Source organism: Orussus abietinus, unplaced genomic scaffold (genome assembly GCF_000612105.2).
Source record: "Orussus abietinus isolate OABI.00-Male unplaced genomic scaffold, Oabi_2.0 scaffold208, whole genome shotgun sequence".
Taxonomy (NCBI): domain Eukaryota; kingdom Metazoa; phylum Arthropoda; class Insecta; order Hymenoptera; family Orussidae; genus Orussus; species Orussus abietinus.
In genome coordinates, this window is record NW_019394369.1 from 91,471 (window position 1) to 116,348 (window position 24,878).

The 24,878-nt window shown below is 37.3% G+C and overlaps 1 protein-coding gene across 2 annotated transcripts in view; it reads right to left on the bottom strand.

The window, feature by feature from the left end:
• Positions 1 to 2,590: 2,590 nt before the first annotated feature.
• LOC105696045 (sister chromatid cohesion protein PDS5 homolog B) overlaps positions 2,591 to 24,878 on the bottom strand; it is a 60,236-nt gene continuing 37,948 nt past the window's right edge. For both annotated transcript variants that reach the window (XM_012418191.1, XM_012418190.1), the window contains 4 exons: positions 21,430 to 21,677; positions 21,042 to 21,335; positions 10,411 to 10,461; positions 2,591 to 9,649 (listed from right to left, as the gene is read on the bottom strand). In XM_012418191.1, the coding sequence (XP_012273614.1) occupies positions 9,590 to 9,649; positions 10,411 to 10,461; positions 21,042 to 21,335; positions 21,430 to 21,677 (653 nt within the window). In that variant the 3' untranslated portion in view covers positions 2,591 to 9,589. The remainder of the gene's footprint in view (positions 9,650 to 10,410; positions 10,462 to 21,041; positions 21,336 to 21,429; positions 21,678 to 24,878) is intronic.

Consider the following 24,878-nt stretch of genomic DNA (forward strand, 5'->3'; position numbering starts at 1 on the left):
GATTATAAAAAGCATGGTGAACCGTTTTTTTATTATAATCCAGTCATTTTGAAATTATATTATTCACCATTTTGAATTTTGAATTTCGCATTCTGTCATATTTGAATTTATCGATTCCAAGATTCTAGAGAAATCAGTTTTTCTTATAAAAATCAAATTAGTCTGAAACTTTTTGTCCGCCATTTTAAGTTTAGAAATTATATTATCTGACTTGGCTTCAACGATTTCAAAAACTTCATTAAATCCTTTTTCTACAAAAATACAATCAGTTTAAGGCTGGGATGGGTATAGTTCCTTTTCGTTTCGAGCGAGGCGGTGACGTATGTTGGCTGCCAAAAAACTATATGACCGTCGACCTATCCTCTCTGCGAAAGAATAGTCTGTCTGGGGCGACGACGATGATGATAACAGAACCACGATTCTGAGAGTGGTGAAGAGTACTGAAGATCTCTTCGAAAGCCGATCTATGGTAATCTCTTGTTGCGTGTCATGCAGTTTGCTTACGATCAGAAATTACCTTATATCGACTGTAGTAATCCATTTTGCAAATATTGATATATGGCACTTGAAGTGCAGCGGCACATTTACTGTTAATTTTAACCAACATTCTTAAATCATTTAATGCCGACGCGTACTCTACGAAATTATTCTCAAATGTTTTTCGTGGAAACATGTAGAGGCTGCTCTTTTCCCTTGAATTTTCTTCTTTATTTATCATAAATTTGCATAATTTCAGCAAACCTTCCGGAATCTTTACATTTTCCATTGTAGCATCCTACGACGAGGTGGATGAAAGCGATTCTTCTTGCAATTCCACAGAACTTGGTGCAGACGAAGTTGGCCGAGACGTGTTGGGTAGTTGAGAAGAGTTGGAGGGTTGCAACTAGGATGAAACGTTGCTATCATCTTTACCTATTATTTCATTATTCTCAATCCGTATTTTCGGACATTTTTGTAAACTTTCAGCAGTGAATAACAAGATCTTTTCACTATGGCTTTCGCAAATGACACAAGTCAACTGGGATGAAGCCCTGATTTTGTGCAACCATAATGATTCTACAGCGTACAAATAACTACTAAGACATACGACTGATAACTAAAACGCTCTTGCTCCGATCGGTTTCCGATCGAATGAATACCTCCGAATACATGGCAACCCCTCAAATTGCACGTCGTTCAGCATTACCCCCCCCCCCTTATTTTTCAATTCTTCTCAGATATATGTGCATTTTTACAAGGAGAGAAAGCAAGGTAGACTCAGGTAGAGGAAGAGGATGACATTCCTGCGCCTGAAACATTTGCTTCCCTGTACTGGACAATGTGTTCCTTATCATAATCTGGCGATATGATCATTTCAAAATTCTAGTCTGCCATTGGAGATATAATATTTTCAATAGTACAGAAAGCTATAAAAAAATATTCCTCTTTGTTGAAATACCTTGAATTTTATGCTATTTCGTACCAAGGAATGTCTAGCAGTATTTTACCATCCGCCTACAGGTCTGGCGATTTTATAAAACGTTATTTGGCATCAAAATCTTCGAGATAATAGAAAAAGTAACCTTGCTGAAATTACTTTAATTCCTCCATTTTCAACTGTCTTTGAAAGCTCGTCATAACTACAGCTATCCATAGCAGCCAGGCAGACTTCTACTTTCGTTCATGAGAGGAAAACATTATCCATTGATCATCCAAATTTCCTTGTTGAAATAACATGAGTTTTCTTGCAGCCAGCTCTTAATATGTGAACGACGCATTCGTATCGCCTTGCTTTGCCTTGTTCGCGTTCGTACTCCTCAGATATGTACTCGGTAATACAGGGTGTTCTTGACCATCCATCCCTTGACTCCCGTTCAAATGGAGAGGAATGGTTTATCACTGAGAAAATCGTGTATTTCAATGCTTGAAATCACGTTGAAATCAGCTGGAAATCGAGAGCGGAAATCACTGGAAATCGTTAGAAATCACCTACATGTTCTTACAGTTTTAAGGTGAAACGTCATTTGTTACCGAATTTCATTGTTGTTTATCATATGAAATCAAAGGCAATCGGTTCTCAAAGGAAATCGTTTTCCCTGATTTCAGAGTGAATAGCCTCTAGGGATAATGTGGAAAACTCAAAAAATTCGAATAAGTAAATCGGTTATGCTCTATTGAATGGTCATCAATTTATCTTCCGATACTACAAGGAAAGGGATATCTATGCTGGAAATAAAGTTTTGCAAATGGTACATAGTAATTTTCATTGGTTTCGAATTTTACGTAGAATTACACTTTCAAGACCATTTCAAACACGATAGAGGCATTTTTAAAACAAAGTTTTGAGACTAAACTTTCTTATTTTAGACGTAGAAACTACAATTGCAATGCAAAGTACTTCCGACGTGGATATCACATTTATATTTAGAACTGAAAATTGAAATTTTCACCATTCGATACTCCATACCGGATTTACTTATTAGAATTTTACAAATTTCCCTTCTCAACCATTTCCCTCCATTTTAACTGTTTCGGTCTTAGCACCGGATATATCCGGCATCCATAGAAAGACCTGTAGAGACGAGCGCCGTCTCGTTCAGTGGAGCGAACTACTGGAGCGAAAGAGTTCAGGGGTAGCCGGGTAGTCGGGAACACTCTGTGTATACACCGTCCAGCATTGCTAGCAAGGCTTTATCCGATGTGTTAGGTGTCTGAACAAGTCTAAAACAAAACGTACATATAGTGTGAATGAATTTCAGACCACATTAAGGCTCGTGTCCACGAGCAAGTGAAACTTGCTAAAGTTGCTCTTAAACATTTATTGCCGATAGTATACACGATTTTGGAAACGAAGTTGCACTATTCGACAGGCTCTTGCCGTTTTTTACAAGAATCTCGTTTACGTCTGCTTGCGAGAGCCGAAGCTGCGCAGGGGGATTTCGAATAGGTCTTGAAATTCTTGCTGCAAGTTTCAGGTGTCCGGATTCGTCAGTGATTCATACGATGGAAGAATAAAATAGTTGAAGCAGAAAAGACGTCTATCTTTCAAATGATTTTAATGATGACAAATTTGTTAACTGTTCCGGGTTCTCCATTCTTAAATCTTTTAACAGCATTTCGTGAGCGCCTAAACTACTTCACTCAAACTATTTTACATGTAATCCGTATACTTTTTATTTTTTACAAGGGCTTTGTTTTCTTCTTTTTTGTGTTATAATGACAGCAACAATAACTGTAGCAACTACTCTCTCGTTGCACATTTTCAATGCCGAATGTCTCATGACCATGAAAAATTGCCGCAAGTTTGTGGCTACAATATGAACGCTAAAGCAAATTACAGTAGTAAATTGTCTTCCAAGAACTTGCCAGAGAGACTTGCGTCTATAAATTTGTTGCAAATTTAATGATAGTGTAGACGCAACAGAATGCTGCTCTAATAAGAAATGACACAAGTTACTTGTTCGTGGATACAAGCCTTCAGATAATATTCAGCTGCGATCCATATTCATTGCTTTCGCAATAAACTCATTGAGTGTGTTAAATAATTCAATATCTTATATTATTTAAAACACAAGAAAACTATAGCAATAAATTAAAAATGTAATTGTTCGTGATACACGTTAAAATCATTTTGTTACCATGTTCTAACTTTAGTTGAGTTCTTTTGTTATACAACTTGAATATTAGTGAAAGAGGTCCAAAAACGTTTGCTGATATTTTTTGCACGAAAGTGTCGGTTGTTCTAAACGTTGTTTTATGATGTCATTAAATTGAGTTTTAGATTCGCGTCTGAAGTAAACTGATAGTATAAATACAAAATGAAAAAAATGAAAATGTATTCAAACAAAAAATAATTCAGAGAAAGAAGAAATTGTTGAGGATCAGGATGGACTTTTATAAGGCCCTGGAATTATTGCTTAATTATAATTGAACAAATTTTATCGTTACTGTAATAAATCGTTACTGTAAAAAAAAAATCCGATCGAAAATTTTAAACATTTTTTTCTTAAAACTACATTTTTCAAGATGGTTCCCACGATATTTTAAGAACAGATATACCAATTGACTTCTATTTCGACTCATTCAATTCGTAAATGAATTTTCTATCACCCTTACATCAACAAAATTACTCGATTGAAAATTTCAATTTTTATAGCCGATAAGATTGAATGAAAGTTATGAGAAAAGCAAAAAGCGTTCTTCTTTCAGCCATTACTTTTTTCTGTGAAAATTATTTTCTTAATTTTTACAGGTGCGATAAACACATTGTCTTTCTGGTTATAAAAAAAATGGTTTCATTTATTTCACATTAATAGAATTTTTGAAATCATAGGAACCATGGGCAACTGAAGGGCTGATATGATTAGGCTTAATAGAAACTGTAGCCAAATCTTTTAATTTTTCAATGAAAATTTAAAAAATGTTGCTTAATGAACTTATGAATAAGTTATAAAAATTACACGTTATTTGCATTTATTTTCTACTAGAAATAAATTTCTATAAAATACCCATTTTTAGGACTTTCAAAAGCGAATACTCCATAACGCTGTTTTCGCGTCGTGTTTTACTGGATGGTATCAAGAGACCTAAACTTAGTTTTCATTATACGATATTTCGAAGTATTTCACATTACTATGTGATGTGAACCACAAGTTCCTTAAGAACATTCTGTAAGAATATTTAGGATGTTATAAAAGGGTCATTCTATATACAGGGTGTCCCAGATTTCATAAACAAGAAATACATGACAGTAATCTCTATTTAAATCTGAAAAAGAATATCCAATGCAAACTGGAATCTGAATTGGGGTTTCAAAACTACAACAGTTTAAAGTTGACCAATTATAAAGCAGGTTTAGTCGCCAAGCAGTGCCGGTACAAACATCCCATTACCCGTCTCATCTTGAAGTCAAATCTCAATTATAAATACATTTTTTTCTTATTTTAAGAGTCCAGTAAGGCCAGCCAGAAAGTCGTGAACAATTGTAACGCCCCTTACGTAAAACATGCGAAGCTTAATCGATTCTGACAATGTCTACAGATGGCAATACTAGCGACGATGTTTCGCCTAATTTTCCTAACTTGCCTCTTACTGCTTCTTTCCGTGCAACGGGCGCGGGATTTAAACATAATTGGCACGTGTTCATGCTCGATGTGTGATCCAATATTTAACAAGAGTAGAGATAGATGAGATAGATAGATAAACGTTGAAGTCTCCGAATCAAATCAAATTTGGTACAATTGTAGTTTTGAACACAAATAATTCATTGTTTAAATAATTTTAAATTTAATCCTTTCCTGTTATTTACGAACAATTTTTAATCACCTCTATTTATTTTTTATGTAGTATTGTTATATCATGAAAAAAGCGAAATACAAAAAAAACATATTGAGTCGGAGAAAATACATTATTCAAAAATCAATCGACTTTTTCCCGGAACCTAGCGTTATAGAATAGTGGTCTGTGCGTCCTACGTATTAGATTGTCATTCCCGACAGACCAAATATCTGATAATATTATACGATGTGTACCCTGTATTTTGAGTAACTAATTTTTCGGAACCGCATTATAGGAGATCCTTATTGTGTGAATAAATATCTGCAAGTCTCATTGGGCTAATGCCCAATGCAGATTGAAATAAAATTATTTTATCAAAGTTTATTCAAACCGAAGACTTGAATGTCTGATTCGATTCTCTTTGTTAAACGACTCTCGCAACATACTCGAAGGAGAAATGTCAGGTTACGAAAAAATCAAATTCTAGCAATTATCGCTTTATGCCGAAGTGACAAACTATAGATCGCGTTGGCCATGTTGCTCTACATCAATTTGGGATTTGTCCCCAGATGTGTGTTGTTTGCACGTTTCTCAATTATGTTGTCGTTCTCTTTTCTTGCCTCGTTCTCTCAACTGACTCTCGAGCAAAATTTCAGCTACAGAAGAAACCCAGATCCTAGTGACTGATATTGCTGTATCCAATCTTGGCAACTATGGATTACGTACCGCTGACATCATCGTCTTGTATCGATATGGGCTTCGAGAAACTAAACTTAATTTTGTAATTATAACTGCATTATTTTAAAAATTTCTAAATCAATTCAAGACACAACTCAATTAAGAACATTTTTTCATTAGAGTATGGATTTATATTTCTTTTTCCGTTTTAATTTATATAATATTTAAATAAGTGGTTGGTAGCCTGCTGTGGCGCCTACTTTACCATCTGGAGGTAGATGCCCGAAGCTCAAGGCGTGAAAAATATCAGCTGTAGCAGTGATAAATTTCCCTCCACTATTCTTGCAGGTTATTTATTTCCTCGTCAAGTTATTAGTGCCGAATTAATCAGTAAGCACGTAAAATGTGTTAGCCGGTCCGCCTTGCGATGATATTGTGTTTATTGGTGTATTACTGCCTCGGAATCGGGAGTCTATCACTGGTCCTACCGAGCCGATTTTCGGATTATATCTCGTTTGCTAGTGCACGGTCCGTAAAAAACTGACCGGCTGACACATTTCCTGAACATCTAGTTTCTTTTCAGGCCTAGTATTTGCAAATGAATATAATTCGTTTCGCAGAACAGTAGTTAGGAATTTTACGTGACTTCCTCGACTCTGCGGTCACCAATTCAAAATGACTGACTCGCCTTTACTGGACCCGTAAAGTCCACCTTTCGTTTAGCAAGGCATTATTTTGCTTATTATTTTTGATGTTAAATGCAATTTTGGATACAACACGGATTTCTCATTATATTTTTTGTTATCATTACTTTGCCGATTTTGTGAGCTCTCATTCAGATTATCTTCTAACATGATAAAATTCAAGAATCTCGCAAACAAACGACACACGTCTTTTACTAACTACAAACACTGAATGTAAATAGTGGCACATGTAATAGGATGATTGTACAGACATTGCTCGGTGACGAAACCTGCTTCGTAATTGGTCAACTTTAAACTACTGTAGTTTTAAAACTACAATTCGGATTCAAGTTTGCGTTGGATATTAATCGTGACTAAGTAAATACAGATTACCGTCACGTATTTTTGGTTCGCGAGGTCTGAGACATCCTGTATACCAGAGCGTCAAAATATTTATAAAACTTTTCTTCAAATTGGGTAGGTGCTCGGATCATTTGAAACTTCAACACGTAATTATAAAGGCCCCTAAGGAGGAAAGCCATCATGAAATTTCATTTTTCAACAAAAATGTGTCTTTAGTTCTAGTTTGAGTTGAATACAATATTTTTTGGAGTAAGAAAATTTCAGAAACATCGCGTTCTACCTTGGGGTCTCCATAATCACGCGCTGAAATTTCAAATGATTCAATGCACCCACTTTGGAGAAAAATTTTATAAATATTTTGACGTTTTGATACATTTAGATTGCCCCTTTTATAACACCTTAAAGAAAAGCCAAAAACTAAAGACTTTTTGTTCGAAAAAGATTAAAGAAAAAAACAAATTTAAGCGAAAGGAAACATTGCTCTTTAAGAGGATGCTGAATCTGCCTACTATTATCGGCTAAAAGACGATTTACGAGTTCACAAAACAGGGCATTTTTTCTCAGCAAAATGAAAATTTTTTTTCCAAAATGTTAGATAACTAACAGATTAATGGAATAATAATAATAAGAATGAAATCATACTGAAATCGAAAAAAAATGTGCAGATTCTGTTAACATCTAAACTGTCACCAGCGACAAATCTATGTCTAGGTAAACATATCTGAGATTTGCTTACGCTTGGGAAAACCATTCTTTTATAAAAAGAAACCATTATGAATCGTTAATGAACCAGTTTCAAACAAGTTTAAATCTGAAAAATTGATAACATTTGTGAACTTGTTTTACACATATTTTGTGTGAAAATCCTACAACGTAGATAAGGAAGGCAATATTCAGTTCTGAGTCATTAACACAGATGACAACATAATAGTCCTCTAATATAATAAATATGTTATCATATAATAAACTAGGAAAATTTTAATTAAACAATACTTGATGAGTGGTTGCCAAAAATTTGCCCAATTTAATTCAAATTCCAGCACAAAGTAGGCATAAGAAAATAACTAATCGCAGTACTTTGCGTTGTTTATAGTGTGTGCACGAACTCACTTCCTATTTTTTTCACGGGATGCCATAAACCCGATAATGCTGCTGCAGCTTTTTTTTAGTTAGCCAAATAACGTTCGGATCGATTCCATCATTTTAATTCACTTCAGCATCCCCTTAACGACAAAATAATTTTATAACACTGAGAGATGATTCGGGTACTCTTTTTCATTGAAATTGCAACGTATCGTTACAATAACCCAAACATTACTGCCCCGCTTCTTCTAGAACGATTTCACCTGAAACTCCTCCATTCCGGGATCGAATTAACGTGCCAACTATACACATGTCGGTGTATGTTAAAATCAATACTATTCCGAGCTACTTTTCTATATAATTCTCATAACGAATTGCACCTCACTTTCGAGATAGAAAATTGAAAGTAAAAGGTAAAAGGTCTCTTTGCATTCCGTTTTCAGTTAAGAAAATAAAGAATTCTGATACAGAAATTAAAGAAGTTTCAGGTAATGAATAGATTACAAAAATTAAACAAGATCAAGAAAGAATACAAATTTGGAACACTTCGGACAAGCGTTTTTTTTACTGAAAATATAACTTATCATCCTAGTCAACCAAGAGAAGTCCTTTCGCAAAACATTCCCAAATGTTTCTCAATTAACACGCTAAACGAATACAAGTCGACACACTTTTACAAGTAAACCCCCTGACTAACTTTATACAATTTACGAGCCGAGTCATTCTTCATCCTTGATCAGAAAATTTCCTAGAAAATGCTAGGGATTTCATTTCTCTCCCTAAATAAAGAAGAAAACAGGATAAATAAACATAGAAAGAAAGGAAACCAGCACGAAGTATTCTGGTGCTTTCGAAAATCCCCACAAAAGAGGGACACTGAACAAACTTTGATCTCTCTCTCCCATTCTTTCTCTCTCTTTTCTTATGCGAATCATTTGTTCGTCGACGGTTACTATATCTAAATCGACGGCGTCGCCTCACCGAGCGTTCCTTCCTTTTCTTTGCATTTTCCGTTTATTTTTATTGACACGCGTCCGCGAAGTACAATGAAGTTCAAGACGATTATTGTGTATGCAGGTCCTTAGATACGTGTACGTATATATACATGTATAAATATATATATACACGTTATATACGTGTATATATACATATGTGTATATGTGTATATACGTATGCATATAACTCGCGCACGCGCGCGTATGTAACTTTAAAAAGTCGGTATACAAAAAAATGGTCACAAGTTCGCCCTGTACGCAAGTCGCCTATTTAACACATCCTTTAAATAATGCTAAGCCGACGCGTGCCAATAGGTCAGAAAAAGTGAGTGACGTTACCTTAACGAGCTTACCTCCTAGAAATACGTGAACTTACGTGTATTAATTGTTGTACATAACCAAAATATTCTGTTTCCTAATTTGTAAAGTGTTTTAGCTTTTTCTTTTCTTCATTTAATGCTTATCATAGTATCGTCGCACCCCTTAAGTCCCCCCTCCCCCCAGTCCTTAATTCCCCGCGATACATTTAATTCACTTAACATTTATTTTATCCGATTCCCTTAATGCCCTCTTTGCCGGCGGTTCCTCGATCTGAAACAGTAAATCTTATTAAATAGAAATATCAACACCGAATGAGGCAGAATATGATTAATGATATTCCAGGTGAATTACACCTTTTTGAGTACAATACTTTTCATATTATATAATTTGCCCATGATGGGGGGTAATAAAATGAAAATACGAATTATGAAGAATAAAATGAAGACAATTGAAAAAAAATATATATATAAAAGATAATTTATAAACTGTTAGATATATAGTTTCAGAATTTGAAAAATACTTTATGAAATGTTAGATTAAATTCTTCCGCGGACAAATGTTAATTATCGTGATTTCAACGAACTAGCGTCAGTGATTTCTGAGGATGTTCTTTTGATCGTTACACATGGAGTAATAGAACTAGTAGTCACGGTTTATACAGCGCTATCCCTGTTGAAGGAGTCGAAAAGTCTTGTACTATTTTTTCCTGCACTGCATAAATTTCCTGTAATAACTAATTGAAACACAGCCAATCAATCGCGTTCCCGAACAAAACACATAGCTGATAGAACGCCGGTAGGGCTGTGTTCGGCTGTCTATGCCGTAGCAGCCTTACCGGCGTCCTTTGCACTATATCTTCCGTTGGGGAACGCGATTGATTGGCTGTGTTTCAATTACTTACTACAGGAAAATTTTGCACTATACGATAAAATAGTACACGTCTTTTCAACTCTTTTTTTTTTAACTGATAGCGCTGTATAAACCGTGACTACCAGTTCTGTAACACCCTGTATAATTAATTGATTTGTTACCTCGTCTTCCAATCCAGGCAGTTGAATCCTCGTCTCTGACGCTTCCGCGGGCTGCAAAAATAATAATACAATTGAGTATTTAAAAAACGATTGGCGTTCAAAGAGCGCTCTACACCTTTTGAGGAATGATCGTTGCAAAGCACAGGTCACATATTACATCGAGTCAATTTCTGGAGGTTTTTACCTGCGCATCAATACATTCCATTTCTCCGATTTGCAGCTTGAAACGATAGTAATAATTGCTTAAGGGGTTTTCCGTTTTTCCAAATATTCCTATCAATTTATAAGTAGCCAAATCTGAGCTTCTTTCTTTTAAACTTAAGGGGCCTTGTTACTGACCAGGTCAGTAATACCGATATCTAATTGGTTGGCATAAATTTACAATGCACTTAAAATCTAAACGATAAATAATTAGAACATACAAATCGTATTTCGAGACCAAAATTGGATGATTTAGGAAGTATTGGATTGGCAACTAAATGTTTGCGGATTTTGTCGATAGATGGTTATTTAACATCCGCAATCACTTAGTTGCCAACCCAATATTATTTTATTTTTCATCCTCCTAACACATTTTTTTCTTAGATTACATCTTTATGGACCATGTATTCTACTTACTCCTAATCCGCAGTACTGTTCATATCTTTGGGAGTCATGCCCCCTAGAGCAACAAAAAGGAAACCCATCAAAGTGAAAATCAAGTCTATATATGATGTATTTTACAAAATTAAGTACATTGAAAATTTACGACATAGTCGGTACATTTGACATTACATTTCGGACTATTTTATTTCACAGAAATTCCGCGTGTAAACAGCACCAATTGACACGCATCCCAAAAATTATTTTTATTTCGAGAAATGAACTGTCATTTTATTTGACATGTAGTGGTTTCCGTTCTCGGCGTTTCATTACTATCTATAGATCTCTCTACTCTGCTACCCCTTGGCCCACTTCATTTCAAAACGTAGGTTCCCGAGATCGTAAACATGGCACTATGAGATCAGATTCTTTAATTTCAGTAGTTACTAATATACTTTATTTCTAATCATATTTAATTAAAAAATCTATTTCTATTCATACTTATACTGTACAATAATTATAATAATCAACTGTAATTATCAATAATTTATACAGGGTGTCTCATACCTCGCGAATAAAAAATACGTGACTATAATCCCTATGTAATACTGAAAAAGAATATCCAACGCAAAGGTGAATTAGAATTGTAGTTTTAAAACTGCAGTACTTTAGAGCTGGCCAATCACGAACCAATTATGTCGCCGAACAGTGCTGGTACAATCGTTCCATTATTTGTTGCCATTTATGTTAAGTATTTGTAGTTAACAAAAAACATGTGTCATTTGTTCGTGAGATTGTTGAATTTTATCATGTTAGAAGAGAATCTGGATGCGAGTTCACACAACATTGAGATTTGAGCCTCGTTTGAAGATGTCACAGGTAATGGGATGTTTGAACCGATACTGTTCGGCGACTAATATTGCTTGGGAATTGGTCAACTTTAAACTACTATATTTTTTAAACTACAATTCGAATTAAAGTTAGCTTTCAATATTCTTTTTCAGAATTAAACAGAGATTATGGCCGTGTGTTTCTTGTTTGTGAGGTTTGGGACACCCTGAACAATCATTATGAATATTTATTAATTATGGAATAGAAATTGAAGAACATTGTAACTTTTTTCCATGCTCGAGTGGGTAGTACAAATGATTTTTAACCAACTTCATTACGAAAACGACTAGTTTATGAATAAGACACTATTAAGTCTCACGTAACGCTCCCTACGCGTGCATCGGCTTGCGTATCGAACTAGTGCGGGAGGCTCAGGATTTTTCTTTCTCAAAGTAATAGACACATCGAATCTATAGCACGTTCTTTTCAGTCCAGACAACCGAAGGCCCCCCATCTTAATTCTCGCGACCGGCTGACGCGACCACTACGTAAATAGTAGATAAGTCGAAAGGGGTCCCGAAGACCTTAAGCCTAGCTGCTCCTCGTAACATTCAGAATATTTAGGAAAAGGGGACCCCGCGACGTCGGATACCACCCCTGTACAGGCAAGCTCGTAAATCCCGGCAGAACGACGATATTAATAATCTATTTCCAGAAAAGTAAACATTAACTTCCGTCTCCCGAGGATACTTCGCTCAAATTCTTCCCTCCGAACTCTTCTTCCTAAAAACATACTTTTCAACTCCTTCCTTCAATAAGAGATTTTTCCTAACCCTACTCCTTTCCCTAAGACATGGTTTTAACTCTTTCCTCCAATGGGAGATTCTTTCCAAACCTCACCATCGGAGACTTAAGTCATTTTCATGCCCCACTGCCGGAATTTCGGGGGTCAAAAGTCGGAGATGGAAACCCTAGAGTTAGAATCTAAGCAGCGAGCGACACTTATTCGTCAGATTTCAAGTAGATTTCCGTTAGATGTTAGAGACACTGTTACTACTTTTTTACTTATTCGTGAGTTTTTTAAAGATAGATCAAATTTTTCGTTAGATCAAGATTCCGAAACTATTCTCCTTCGCATCGACTTCTAGTCAGTTTCACTTCGCGCGCTCACGCATCTTAAACTTAGTGCGACGCTAGCGAACGGACAGGAAACCCAGAAAGCGAAATCAAGGTATTTAGAATATACCCACACTCGTCACACGCACTCGCACCCGCGCTCAATTTGTTAGTTCCTATAAATCTTCCACAACTATTTATCCCATAAACTAAGTAAATTGTACTCCAGTTTATTTATTTCGTAAGACACACCCCCACCAATATCGAGAAGTCCGTATAGGACTCGCTGAGAGGCACACAAAATTTCTATTCCCATAATTCCTCTCGGCTTCACCGAGGACGCGGGGGCTAGGTCTCGCCTCACCTTCCACATATGAATATTCTTTTCCTTTCACGTTAAATATCCTTTTCACTCCGATCTCCAGACGTAACAACACTAATTGACACTATATTTACGAAATTCCGTGTAATCTTGCTTAGAAAAAGAGTATTCACATAAAACGATTATAACATAAACTCCGATCCGTTCGCGATAAATGATAATATAAAAAGTGCAGAACGTAATTTTTATTACATCCATTTTCATTATATTCGGTTGGTAAAAATATTTTGAATGTAGAATGTAATTAAATTTTCTCCCAACTCGCGGTTTTTAATCGTTTTAGTGCCAGGGGTTTTTAGAAATCCGTGTCGGACTGCGCCATGAAGCGCGATAGCGTTACGAATTGACGATCGGGACCAAACATCGCGACACAGTTCACCACAGTACGCGAAAAGCGCGATCGCGCTGCGTGGCACTAAAACGGTTAAGTTACGAACAGCATCATAGAAAAATGTTTCATTACTACTAATCTGAGATTGTATTTGTTTCTTTCTCCATCTCAAAATTTGAGGTCAGATCAGTTCTTGGGTATACAATTTTGAATTTAGCGGGTTTCGATTACAAGAAAAGCCGCGTGTTCTATTGCCAGGTTCAGGCCGGGGTAAATATTACGTTTAAAGGACCCAGCTCCGATGACCTTGGCCTTGCATGTATTGTCGAGGTCATCCTCCTGAGTAACCTGCGGAAGATTTAGTCGTCGCTCGTTGTTCGTTTGTTTGCTTCTTGTTGTTGAATATCAATTTAAAGACTCGTGCATCACTGAAATTGGTGGCCAGCCGTCTCACGGCCGCCGTATTCTAACTGTTGACCTAACCTATATCCACATTAACTCAAATTAATCATTCTAAACATTAGAAATACGATATATAAAGTTAAACATATGTTAATATTTTCATCATTTTTAGAACGAATTAATTTGAATTAATTTGGGCTTAGGTTAGTTTAGTAGTTATAATCCACCGCCGTGAGGCAGCCGGCCATCTCTTAACTAGCACAATATATTCGATTCTAATTCATTTAATGATTTTTAATTATCTAATTAGGTTCTAACGGATACATCGAATTCATAATTTCGAAGAAAGTGTTTATAGGATCACCGAAATATCTTCTTTTAACACGTTCCCTGCCGCATGGAGCGTATGCGCCCCACGCTGAACTTTCCGTTCAAGCCATTTGATATTATCATTGTAAAACGAAGAATTTTTACAAAAATTTATTATGCAGTCAATTATGGGCATCTTAATGATATTGCTGATACGCTCATTTGATCGTGGGGCGTATACGCCCCAACCGGCCTGAACGGAAAGTCTTCAAAAAACGGTCTGGCAGGAAACGTGTTAAATAAGTATTCAGGAGATAATGTGTAAAATGATCATCGCAGATACCATAACGAGGAATGTTGTTCGCACGCCATAATGTTTCTACATGTTGTGTATGTACTCCATTTTCAGGATCTACAAAATTACTTGGATGATTTACTGTCCTATGTGTGAAATGTTCACAATTGAACTGGAAGCGACGTATTTTTTAATAATTAACTATGAGTGATGACAGAATCTCGACAGAAAAGTCAACACAGAATAGTAAGTGTATGAATATTTGTATACAACGCGTAAGTACTAAGTTCTGAGTCCTTAAATGTATACCTAGGATCGAAAACGTACGTTCAACTCACCACAATAATTTTGTTAATAAATTTTTAATAAACAACGGGCGATGGCTAAAACCTTGTGGAGGTCACTTAGGAGGTTGACCTTAACAACATATGTCAAGGTCAAGGTCATCAGAGCTGGGTCCCCTAAACGTAACATTTACCCAGGCTGGGAACAACGAGCAGATTGATATTATAAATATTCATACTAATTGTGATATAAATTAATGATAATTATTATTGTTTATTATAAGTAATTTACAATACCAATATTTATAAAAATGTATTTATTAACACGTTGACTACTACGGTGGTCACCAGTGACCAGCAACTGCTTTGCAATAGTGCACTCGTCATTTATTTTACTAGTCAGTGTTAATGGATTATATAATTTTCAAAAATGCATTGGTAACTGCTTCAATTGCGGGATTTGATCACATGGTACAGACTTCGGGGTCTCGTGAATCTACGATTTCGAACTAACATAGGCCGAGGGGAAACGGGACGTGGTGATCGGTCAACAATAAGCGATCGTCGAGCCGAAATCGATCAAGCTTGAGACGTTTTGAAAATGTCACAGGCCAGAACTGAGATTCTGTACGTCAATTCGATAACTATCGATATCGTTAGTCCATTGAAAGAACACCGCTAACGATATCGGTAGCTATCGAATTGGCGTACTGAATCCCACCACAAGGGATGGCGGGGGATCTTCCGATATTAAGTGAACGCCGAGCAAAGACCGATTCATTCTTTGGCATAATGTGTTACTTGCAACGTGGTAAACCCTCAACTGACAATAAATGTGGCAACACTGTAAAGTGATGATCACTATTGTCGATAACGTAAACTGATTTGCCAAAATGTTCATAAAATTTCGGAAAGAGGCGCAACAATTGATTCAGCCAACTGGCTTTTGTATCAAGGCACCCTAAGCTAGTAATTTAGAGTCCCCTTTATAGAAATTCATTTTGTTCTGATAGGGCGCTACCTTTTCTCAGATTTAAAGGGAAGGAAAAATCGTGTCTCACTACATGCAGAGGGAATTTATTACATATCGAGCGAAAAAATTTACTTTCAAGGCGAAATTCATTATTTGCGGCAATGTAAATGTTTCGTGCTGAAGAAAATTTCTTGGCTCCAGTAAAATTGATTTACTAAGAATCATCAGTGTTGCAACCAAAATTATGGCAAGTTAACATCAAGGGAAAATGATTCTGCAAAAAGGATTTTATATACAAAATTGGTCTTAAGTATTGCAAATATTAATGAAAATTATATCACATTTCGGATAGAATGTTGTAATGAATTTAACCTAATACTTGATGTAAGAAAATTCTGAATAGAGAATGAATATTGTTTGATGTTAATGAAAGAATACAAGAATCACCGATAACTGTTAAAGAAAAGCCATCAAACACATTGATAAATCTCTTAAATTCTAGACTCTTGCAAGAATATTATTCAATATTCCACAGTCTTCTCCTTGTTGAAGTGAATCAATTTTTCTTTATAACACATTTATGCACAGAAAATGTATCGATGATGAGTCCAACAGATTTAGCAAAATTGAACTGAAGAAAAGTAAGTATTATTTGTAATTTGCCTTCATTTCATTTGATCTTATTTTGTTGACAGTAGTCAATAAAGATCTATTCGACACAAGAATTTCTCTTTTTTTTTCTCTCTCTCTCTAGAAAGTGATTTTTTTCGCTCAGTGTATGACTTGAAGAGATGTGCAATTCGAATATTTCTTCTGATTAGAAAAAATCTTATAAATATAAAACATTTAATATAACTATTACCGAGCGTAGACGTTAAGATATCATATATTATAAAAATAATGCGAAGAATTTTCTTTTAATGTAAAATTCATGTTTTCATTACTTATTTCTTTCTGTTGCAATCTTTTGGGGTGACATAAAAACCCCCTCAAATCAGCCGACTTGAATAAGATACTTTTTTTACGGATATTGGACCGAACTGTTCGAAACTTTCACACGTCACTCGTGAGCACCTAATTATCCTGACACTTTCAAAATTGTGATTTTCGAGAAAAAAATTTGTTGACTTAGCCTAAACCAGAACCAAAATAGCGTTGCGCTCTCATATTTCGATCAATACACATTTATTGAAGGCTCTAATATGAAAAACAAAAGTGTGAGGACGATTGTACGACAATTTACAACGCTCTGGTAATCGATAAACAAGCATTTAAACGGAATAAAAGCAAAAAAGTATCTTACAAGCTTCTATGCTAAAACAATGGTAGCACGAGGTTTCGGAGAGAAAATTTAGTTGTGATTGAAATCAGAAATGGCGCAGCGTGGCACTCCGCTGTCAATTAGGACCTCAAAAACCATGAATCCAGGAGATTTCTGGAATTTTACTTCGATTTCTTTATAATTATTGCACGGAAATGACATATGGAGTACGCCATTTAGTACAATACCTAATATAATTCGACGCTACTGTCGATATAAATACGAACATCGGCAACATAGGGATTTAGAAGAATCTTTTTTTCGACGTTGATAAAATTTCTCGACATGTTGCATTTCACCTTAAAGATACGTTCAGTTTAATTTAATTACCTTAAATCAGAGCTGCGATCGCGCAAAATTCTGTTCAAGGCAAATAATTCAGAGATTCCACAGAAGTCCAGCTTCTTTTTTAGCGCGTGATGCTTTGAAAGCTAACAAATAAATCAGGAGTAGGGCTAAAAGCGAGATCGCACGTGTTAACCAACGCCATCTCATATATGGGAGAAAAAAAATAACGTATAGCAAGGTGGGTACTGTAAATAAGGTAAATAATGCATGTAGTCCGTTACATGCACATCGCCATTAAATTGAGAGAAATGGAGAGATGATTACAGCGCCGCCATCCGTTGGCTGACGTGCCGCTTATCGAGCATCAAACGTCCGTATTTTTTTGGGTTTCTACGGCAACTTTTCAATTCTTTTCCCAAAGTTTTGTGTCAAATTTGGCATAAAAAAAAACAGAAATGAATGTTTAATTCTCTTTAGTGTATTATTCCCTAAACCCAAATATTTACCATATGTGATCGAAATTTATGTTGTAGTATTATGTTTGTCCGTAGTAATAAGAAATCTCACGATTAAAATCATGAGAATATTTATATTCTGTCTGAGAATTAAGATGTTGTAAAAGGCGTAGAAAAATCTAATTGACGTCGGTAAATAAGAATTCTAGTATATCATTTAACCAGAGAGATTACCTGAGTATGCGTGCCACGTTACCGACATTTATATTTATACTGTTGTAAGTTACACTCTATATTGCGACTTATATGAAATGGTATATTCTATATATCATTCCAGTAGAATGATTATGAAGTAATCGGAATAAAACTCAAGATATCCCTTGAATTCGTTATTTTTAATAGTCTTATCGACACTTTAGCGTTATGTGTTGTTTCAGCGGCCACGAATTTTTGCTCCCACGGCAGTTACAGTGCATGAGTGACCTGCATCGCATACTTCAAATGCATGGATAAATTTGTTTCACATTTTTCGGGTTCAAATGTATAATTTTCTGTGACCGTCGTGTTTCAAATGATTGAGCCTGAATCCTGATACTCTCAATTATTACTTTAGGGTCTTCTCGATGTGAAATACCGAAAAAATATGTGAAACTTGGTTCTGCTCTGTACTAAATAAAACATTTTTTTCGAAAAATATATTTTGTTTAGCATCAGGAACACTCTTAGCACCCCCACTATCATGTGTTAACATTTTAGACGAATCGATTCACCCATTCATAATAAAAGTGTATCCGTGAAATTGACCTTTAAAGACGCTTTTCACAACATCTCAATTACTCGGAACTAAAGTTCATATAATTCTGCGAGCTTTCGTCCACCGCACACACGAAAAAATGCATGATCTAGTTTGACAAAAATCAATTTTCGAGTTGTAACAAAATCAGAAACAAAGCATTTAGGAACATATTATTATAATCCTAGCTCTAAGTTCGGCAGATAGCTTTGGCGTATTGATACTAGCATCCCCAGGAAGAGATCTGAAAGGCATCGATCCGCTCAACATTTACTTGGCCGCCATAATTTACGCGCGGATACGCCTAGGCAAATACATTATTTATTTTTATTAAAACATAACGTAAGTGACTTACCGACTTGGATTCAGTAGCAATAGGTATGCGCTTCCGTATTATGTTAAAAATTATTCATTTTATTAATTTATTATCGATCTAATGATGAATTTGGTAAGTGTCGTAATTGCGTGATGATATCGTCAAGTAATGAACTTGAATCTAGATTACAAAAAAGTTCCGCGGTGTTCCACGTTTTCTTTCGATTGATTTGTTAACTTAAATCATTTAAATTATTATAGCAAAAAAATCAGGTATCACAAATGATTACTTTGTTAGCTTGACCACTTTTTTCCAGTTCGTGTGAACACTGATAACAGCGCAGCGATATTGAGAGCAGAGTAAAGCTACCTATAATCCAACGGATTTTAGAATAAAAGCAGAACAAATTGTTTAAATTATCACAAATTTCTTTCTTAGATGTCTTTAATTTTTGAAAAGGGTATCTGTCGTGCATTAGCGACAATATCCAACACGATTGCGATAATGAGTTATGTATGTATGTTAAGGTGACGTGAAAGTGGCGTCGGAGTTCTCGTTTATGAAACTTTTCTTCAAATTGAGTGTACCGAATCGGTGCAAAGTTTACAATATAAATATGGAGGGTGTAAGAAAGGTCCTGACACTGATGAAATTTAAATTTTTTTAAAAATTTGTTCATAGATATTTTTAAAATTTGTTATAAAAAATACTAATTTTACGAGTGTATAAACCGTTTTTTAAGCCTCCACATTCACGATATAAAGTATGAAACGATCTGGCACACGCAATTCGGGGAAGAGTTTCATGAACGATTGACTCCTCGGGATGCTACTTTCACATCCCCTTAACGTCAGTGCACAAATATAACATAATAGTGTTTATTATTTTATATTGTCAAACAATCGATGAATTTGTAGCAAAAACAAAATTGTTTTATTTATACTGTAGAAACGACAAAGTAATAATTACTTTTCAATTTGAAATCATTTTTATATACATGGACTCCTCAGTTCCCCTATGGACTATAGATGTATAAATTTAGGGCTTAAGGTGATGTTAAAATGGAGTCAAAGAGGTCTCGTTTATGAAACTTCTCCGAACTGGGTGCACCGAATCGTTTCAAACTTTATAACGTGAATGTGGAGGCTTTAAGGAAGGTCTTGAAACTCACGCAATTTCAATTTTTTTTTAATTTGTATATAGGTATTATAAAAATGGTTTAATTTGTCACAGCTGTTAATATAAATATGGACGTTGGTAACGTAAGTATTTAGAAGAATCTTTTTTACAGACGTCGAACAAATTTCTCGATGTGTTTCACGTCACCTTAACATGCTGATTTGAACAAAAAATATTTGTATCAGACAAGATCATGCACTTTTCCGTGTGTCTGCTGGTATCACCGTCCGCAAGAACTGGAAGCAAATGCCCTAGATAACAAAGTGATCATTTGTAACATCTGATTTTTTATACAGGGTTTAACAGAAATGCTGGTCACGGTTTAGACAGCGCTATCCCTATTGGAAAATGAATCGAAAAGTCCTGGACTATTTTTTCCTACAGTGCATAACTTTCCGGTAGTAACTAATTGAAGCACAGCCAATCAATCGCATTAGGGAACTCCGTAGAACTTTTTTGTAATTTTGATTTATTTTTTGTTAATTCATCCCTTCAAAGGCATTACTACAATTTCTGGGAACAGAATTGACACATTGTGACAATCCCGTTGTCACGCAGAAGAGATGAAATTTCATGTTTGTAAAATAAAAAAACGCGAATTAAAAACCTACTCCTTCCTCCTTAATACTAGTCTTGAAAAAAGTTATTCCCGGAATACTCGAATTGCACAGCTCTCCAAATGAATTCGGATTCCTCGACACACTCGAAGTAACAACGCTTGTTAACCAATAGAATTAAAATAGCATTACAATCCTGAGAAATCAAATATATTACCCTTGCATCGGTCTCATTGGGGCCGATGCCGACCTCCTTTTGTTTGCCCTTGGCCCTTCGCTGAGGTCTGTCGCTGATCGTGTGCGCGTTGTGTATTGATCCCTTTCCCTTTGGACTGGACATGTTGATTTGCATTTCAGGGGGCAGGTAATTTTTCGTGTTGGCCAACAATTCGTCGGCCCGTTTGAAGTACATCGTGGGAATCCGTGTTTCACTTGGGAACTCCTTCATGTCGAAGTTGGTCGTCTTCGTAAAGATGACGTTCATAGCAAGGTCGCAAACCGCCCACAATTTCTGCAGATTGACGAAGGAGTCGTTCATTCTATTAGTTTTCAAGAGGCGAAATCGATTAACATATTCCTGGATCGATTAGTTTAGATTCACTTACGCAATTCATGTTGTCGTCGTCTGGCCTGAGAGCGTCCTTATGACTTTTCATTCTTTCTACAAGATTCTTATAGAACCCATAACAATAGTATTCGTTCTTGGTGATAAGAGGCTCAAGAATGAACCACAAACATTGTTGGATGATCTTCAACTGGCTCACGTCCATGTAGTTTGTAAACTCGGGATCGTGCGCCAACACGGGCACGGCGAAGACCAACATGTAATCTGGCAGTATGTGTGGTAATTGCCCTGTAAAATTGTCCTTCGTTATATTTTACTAATCCTTTGCACTCCAAATTATTGAGATGTCGATTGTTGATGTCGAGTCACATTCAACAAAGGAGTGCAATGGGTTAAGAGGCTTGGTCGAGTCTCAAGTCGAGCACAAGCTATTAGGTGTACCAGTGGGCCGATAGAAACTCTTTTACCCAAAGCAATTTCAATAACATAGACAGGCAGCCGAAATCGGCAACTCGACGACTGAGACAATTATATCCGAAATGTTTCTTAACATTTGCATTAAAATAAATATTTAACGAATGGTCACGAAACAGGATATGTCAATGATTACATTGATACCAATTTCAGATACCCTGAATCAATATCCACAGAGATATTTAAGGTGATATGAAAAAGTCATTGTACATATAAAATCAAAATATTGATAAAACTTTTCTCCAAACTGGGTGCACCGAATCATTTGAAACTTTAGCACGTGATTATTGAAATCCTAACGAAGGTTTTGCGACGAACCCTTTGCACTTCCAATTATTGAGATGCCGATTGCTGATGTCGAGTCACATTCGATAAAGGAGTACAAAGAGTTAAAACTCACAAAATTTCATTTTTCGAACAAGAAATTTGTTTTCGTATCCAAGATAAATAAAAAACTGTTGGTTGAAAGGTGAAATGTCACGAATTTCGAGACCTTCCTAAGGACCGCTCTAATCACATGTTAATGTTTCAAATTATTCGGTGAAAATAATGTATTATTTTCTTCGGCCAAAATTCCATGAGTTTTAAACTCAAGCCAACTCAGAGTCACGTACTGGCCGTGCACAATGTGTCAGGCTGAACATAGACCGAGGCGAAGATGCTTTTAGTTGTGTAGTATATGTGCAAGATGTACGCACACATTGTTGCCGCGTCATCTAAGCTCCGCCCATAAGACATTTCATCTCTCTCAACCCGAATGAGAAAGAGCATTAGTCACCTCCCACCGAATTCGATGCTAATGCCATCTAGCGGTGGAAGTCATTGTCCCCACTTTGGTGGTGAATGCCGTTAACAACTCTTTATTTCGATCCTACTAACGGCCAAGTTTCAAATCAAACGCGACGGTAAGAATTCGAAGGGAAAACACGGCGAGACGCGAGGACGGTTATTAAGTCCGATTTGAATCCTACCCCAAACCACACTATCCGAATAACCTTTTTCTTCCCATGTTTCCATATTCCTTGTGGATTCTATGATGAACACATAGAACGCACCGATGATGGAATAAGTCGTTCTCACTGAGAATCATTTCCTTTTCCTTTCTTTTCTTTATTAGAGTACGTGAGTCAGGGAAAACCCCCTTAATCCAACGAGGACTCCACCTACTTTAAATTAAAGGGGCCGAAAATTCAGAACCTTCCCAAAAATTTAAATCGCCGAATTCTGCTCTACACCGGACGGCGCCGGAGCGCTTAGCCTTAGAAAAACTCACTCGAACCGATTCTCGCGGACATGCCTCCCAAAATCCGGAATATTGACGCGCTCAGCTGATCGGTCGTGAAACGCTCTCTCGCCAGTCTGTTTTTCTTTTATATCTTAGAATTTTAATTAATTTCGGTCTCAGGAGTCGTGAGGCTTGAACCCTCGAAGGATGCAGTTTTTCGGTGCATAGGCACGGGTCTAAAACTGCATACCATTACAATACATGCGTCCGAAATATCCTAAATTTAGGTAACCATTGTCTAGAAGTGGAATGAGAAAGTTCCTTGTTCTAAATCCTCTCGGACAACGAAGACCCAGGCCAGTGGTAGCTTAACCTGGGGCCCCAAATACATATTGTTAGTACACATTAAAACTCACGTACAAGAACAATGTTTAAGTTGAGGGCAGCGTCCCCCCCCCCTTCCGAAATTTTGAGAAAACGCACCTCGGAAACGGTATAAAAAGAGACGCATCTATACACTGTGATGTGGCATTTCCAAGGGGGAAATGCCGTCACAAAACGGGACCATTTTACCGCCACCTAAACCGGCCACGGAAAACTATGGTTCCGAGTGACGGTGACGGTGACGGTGACGGGGAATACTTTCATGTCAATCACACCTTTTTGTCTCTATTTATTTTGTTTTGCTTTATTAAGGGCACGCGAACTCGAGAAAGCGTGGTAGGGATCTAGGCTGAGAACTCCTCTTTTTCTTGCGCCGTTTTGTTTAATTGATGTTAAGAGGACTTAATCGTCCACGAAGTACCTTTCCTTTCCCTTTTGCCGAAAAGAGGCGTTTTAGTTATTTAATTGGGTACATCGGATTCGATTAACTCATCCCTCTATTAAGTGGCGTATCTGAGAGAACCTAAAATAAAACGGTGTCATCATTTTCCTCTACTCTTTGGCCTGAAGCCATATTAGGAACTGTACCATCCAAATTTTAATTTCCTTCGCCTAGTGCGAATATTTCCACTTTTCGAAGCCTCGAAAGGTTCGACATCGATGAGCGCGACGACCCGGCTCGGCGCCCGCGACGCTCGACTGCCGCGTGATGACCCATAACAAGGAATCAGGACCGTTAAGACCTCGACCCACGGAAGCGACTGCGGGCACCCACGAGGAGGACCTAGGGAACGACGTCGAGGGCCAGTTAACTCCACCAAAGGCGGCACCTGCTTCTCCCCTGGGGCTACCTGGACCACGCAGGGGACGGACCTGCAGAGGCCGCCGGATGCCGGATCCACGGGGACAGGACCTCTGTTCACCCTGGCGGCGTGAGGAGGTCCACCCGCGGGTAGGGTGCCGACGTTCCGGCCAAGCGCTGGACCGGTGGGCAGGAGCCCACCTGCGAGACCCCGACCACCGCCGACACCCTCGAGGAGGCGTCTCTGCGTCCCCAAGGAGCCCGTCCGCGGCCATGTATTGGTGTGGCGAACGGGCCAAAAAGTTCGACAATGATTTGGATCACGTGGCGCCTCGGGGACCACCTAGGCCATCCAGGGCGACCTCCTCGACGGAGGGACACCTGGGGCCAAGGCCCCGATCGAGCCCCAGGTCAACCGGGACTAGCCACCAGGACTCAAGAGACATCTTCAGGAAATATAGAGACCGATCCGAGGGGGGGAGGCCCTCACAGGTGTCGGCCCAGAACCTCGCGCACGGCGCCAGCCGGCAACCCGCGGGCCCCCGGCGACGCCCCATCGCGGGAGTGCGCCGGCCGAGGATCCCTGTCAGCGACATCGGAGCCG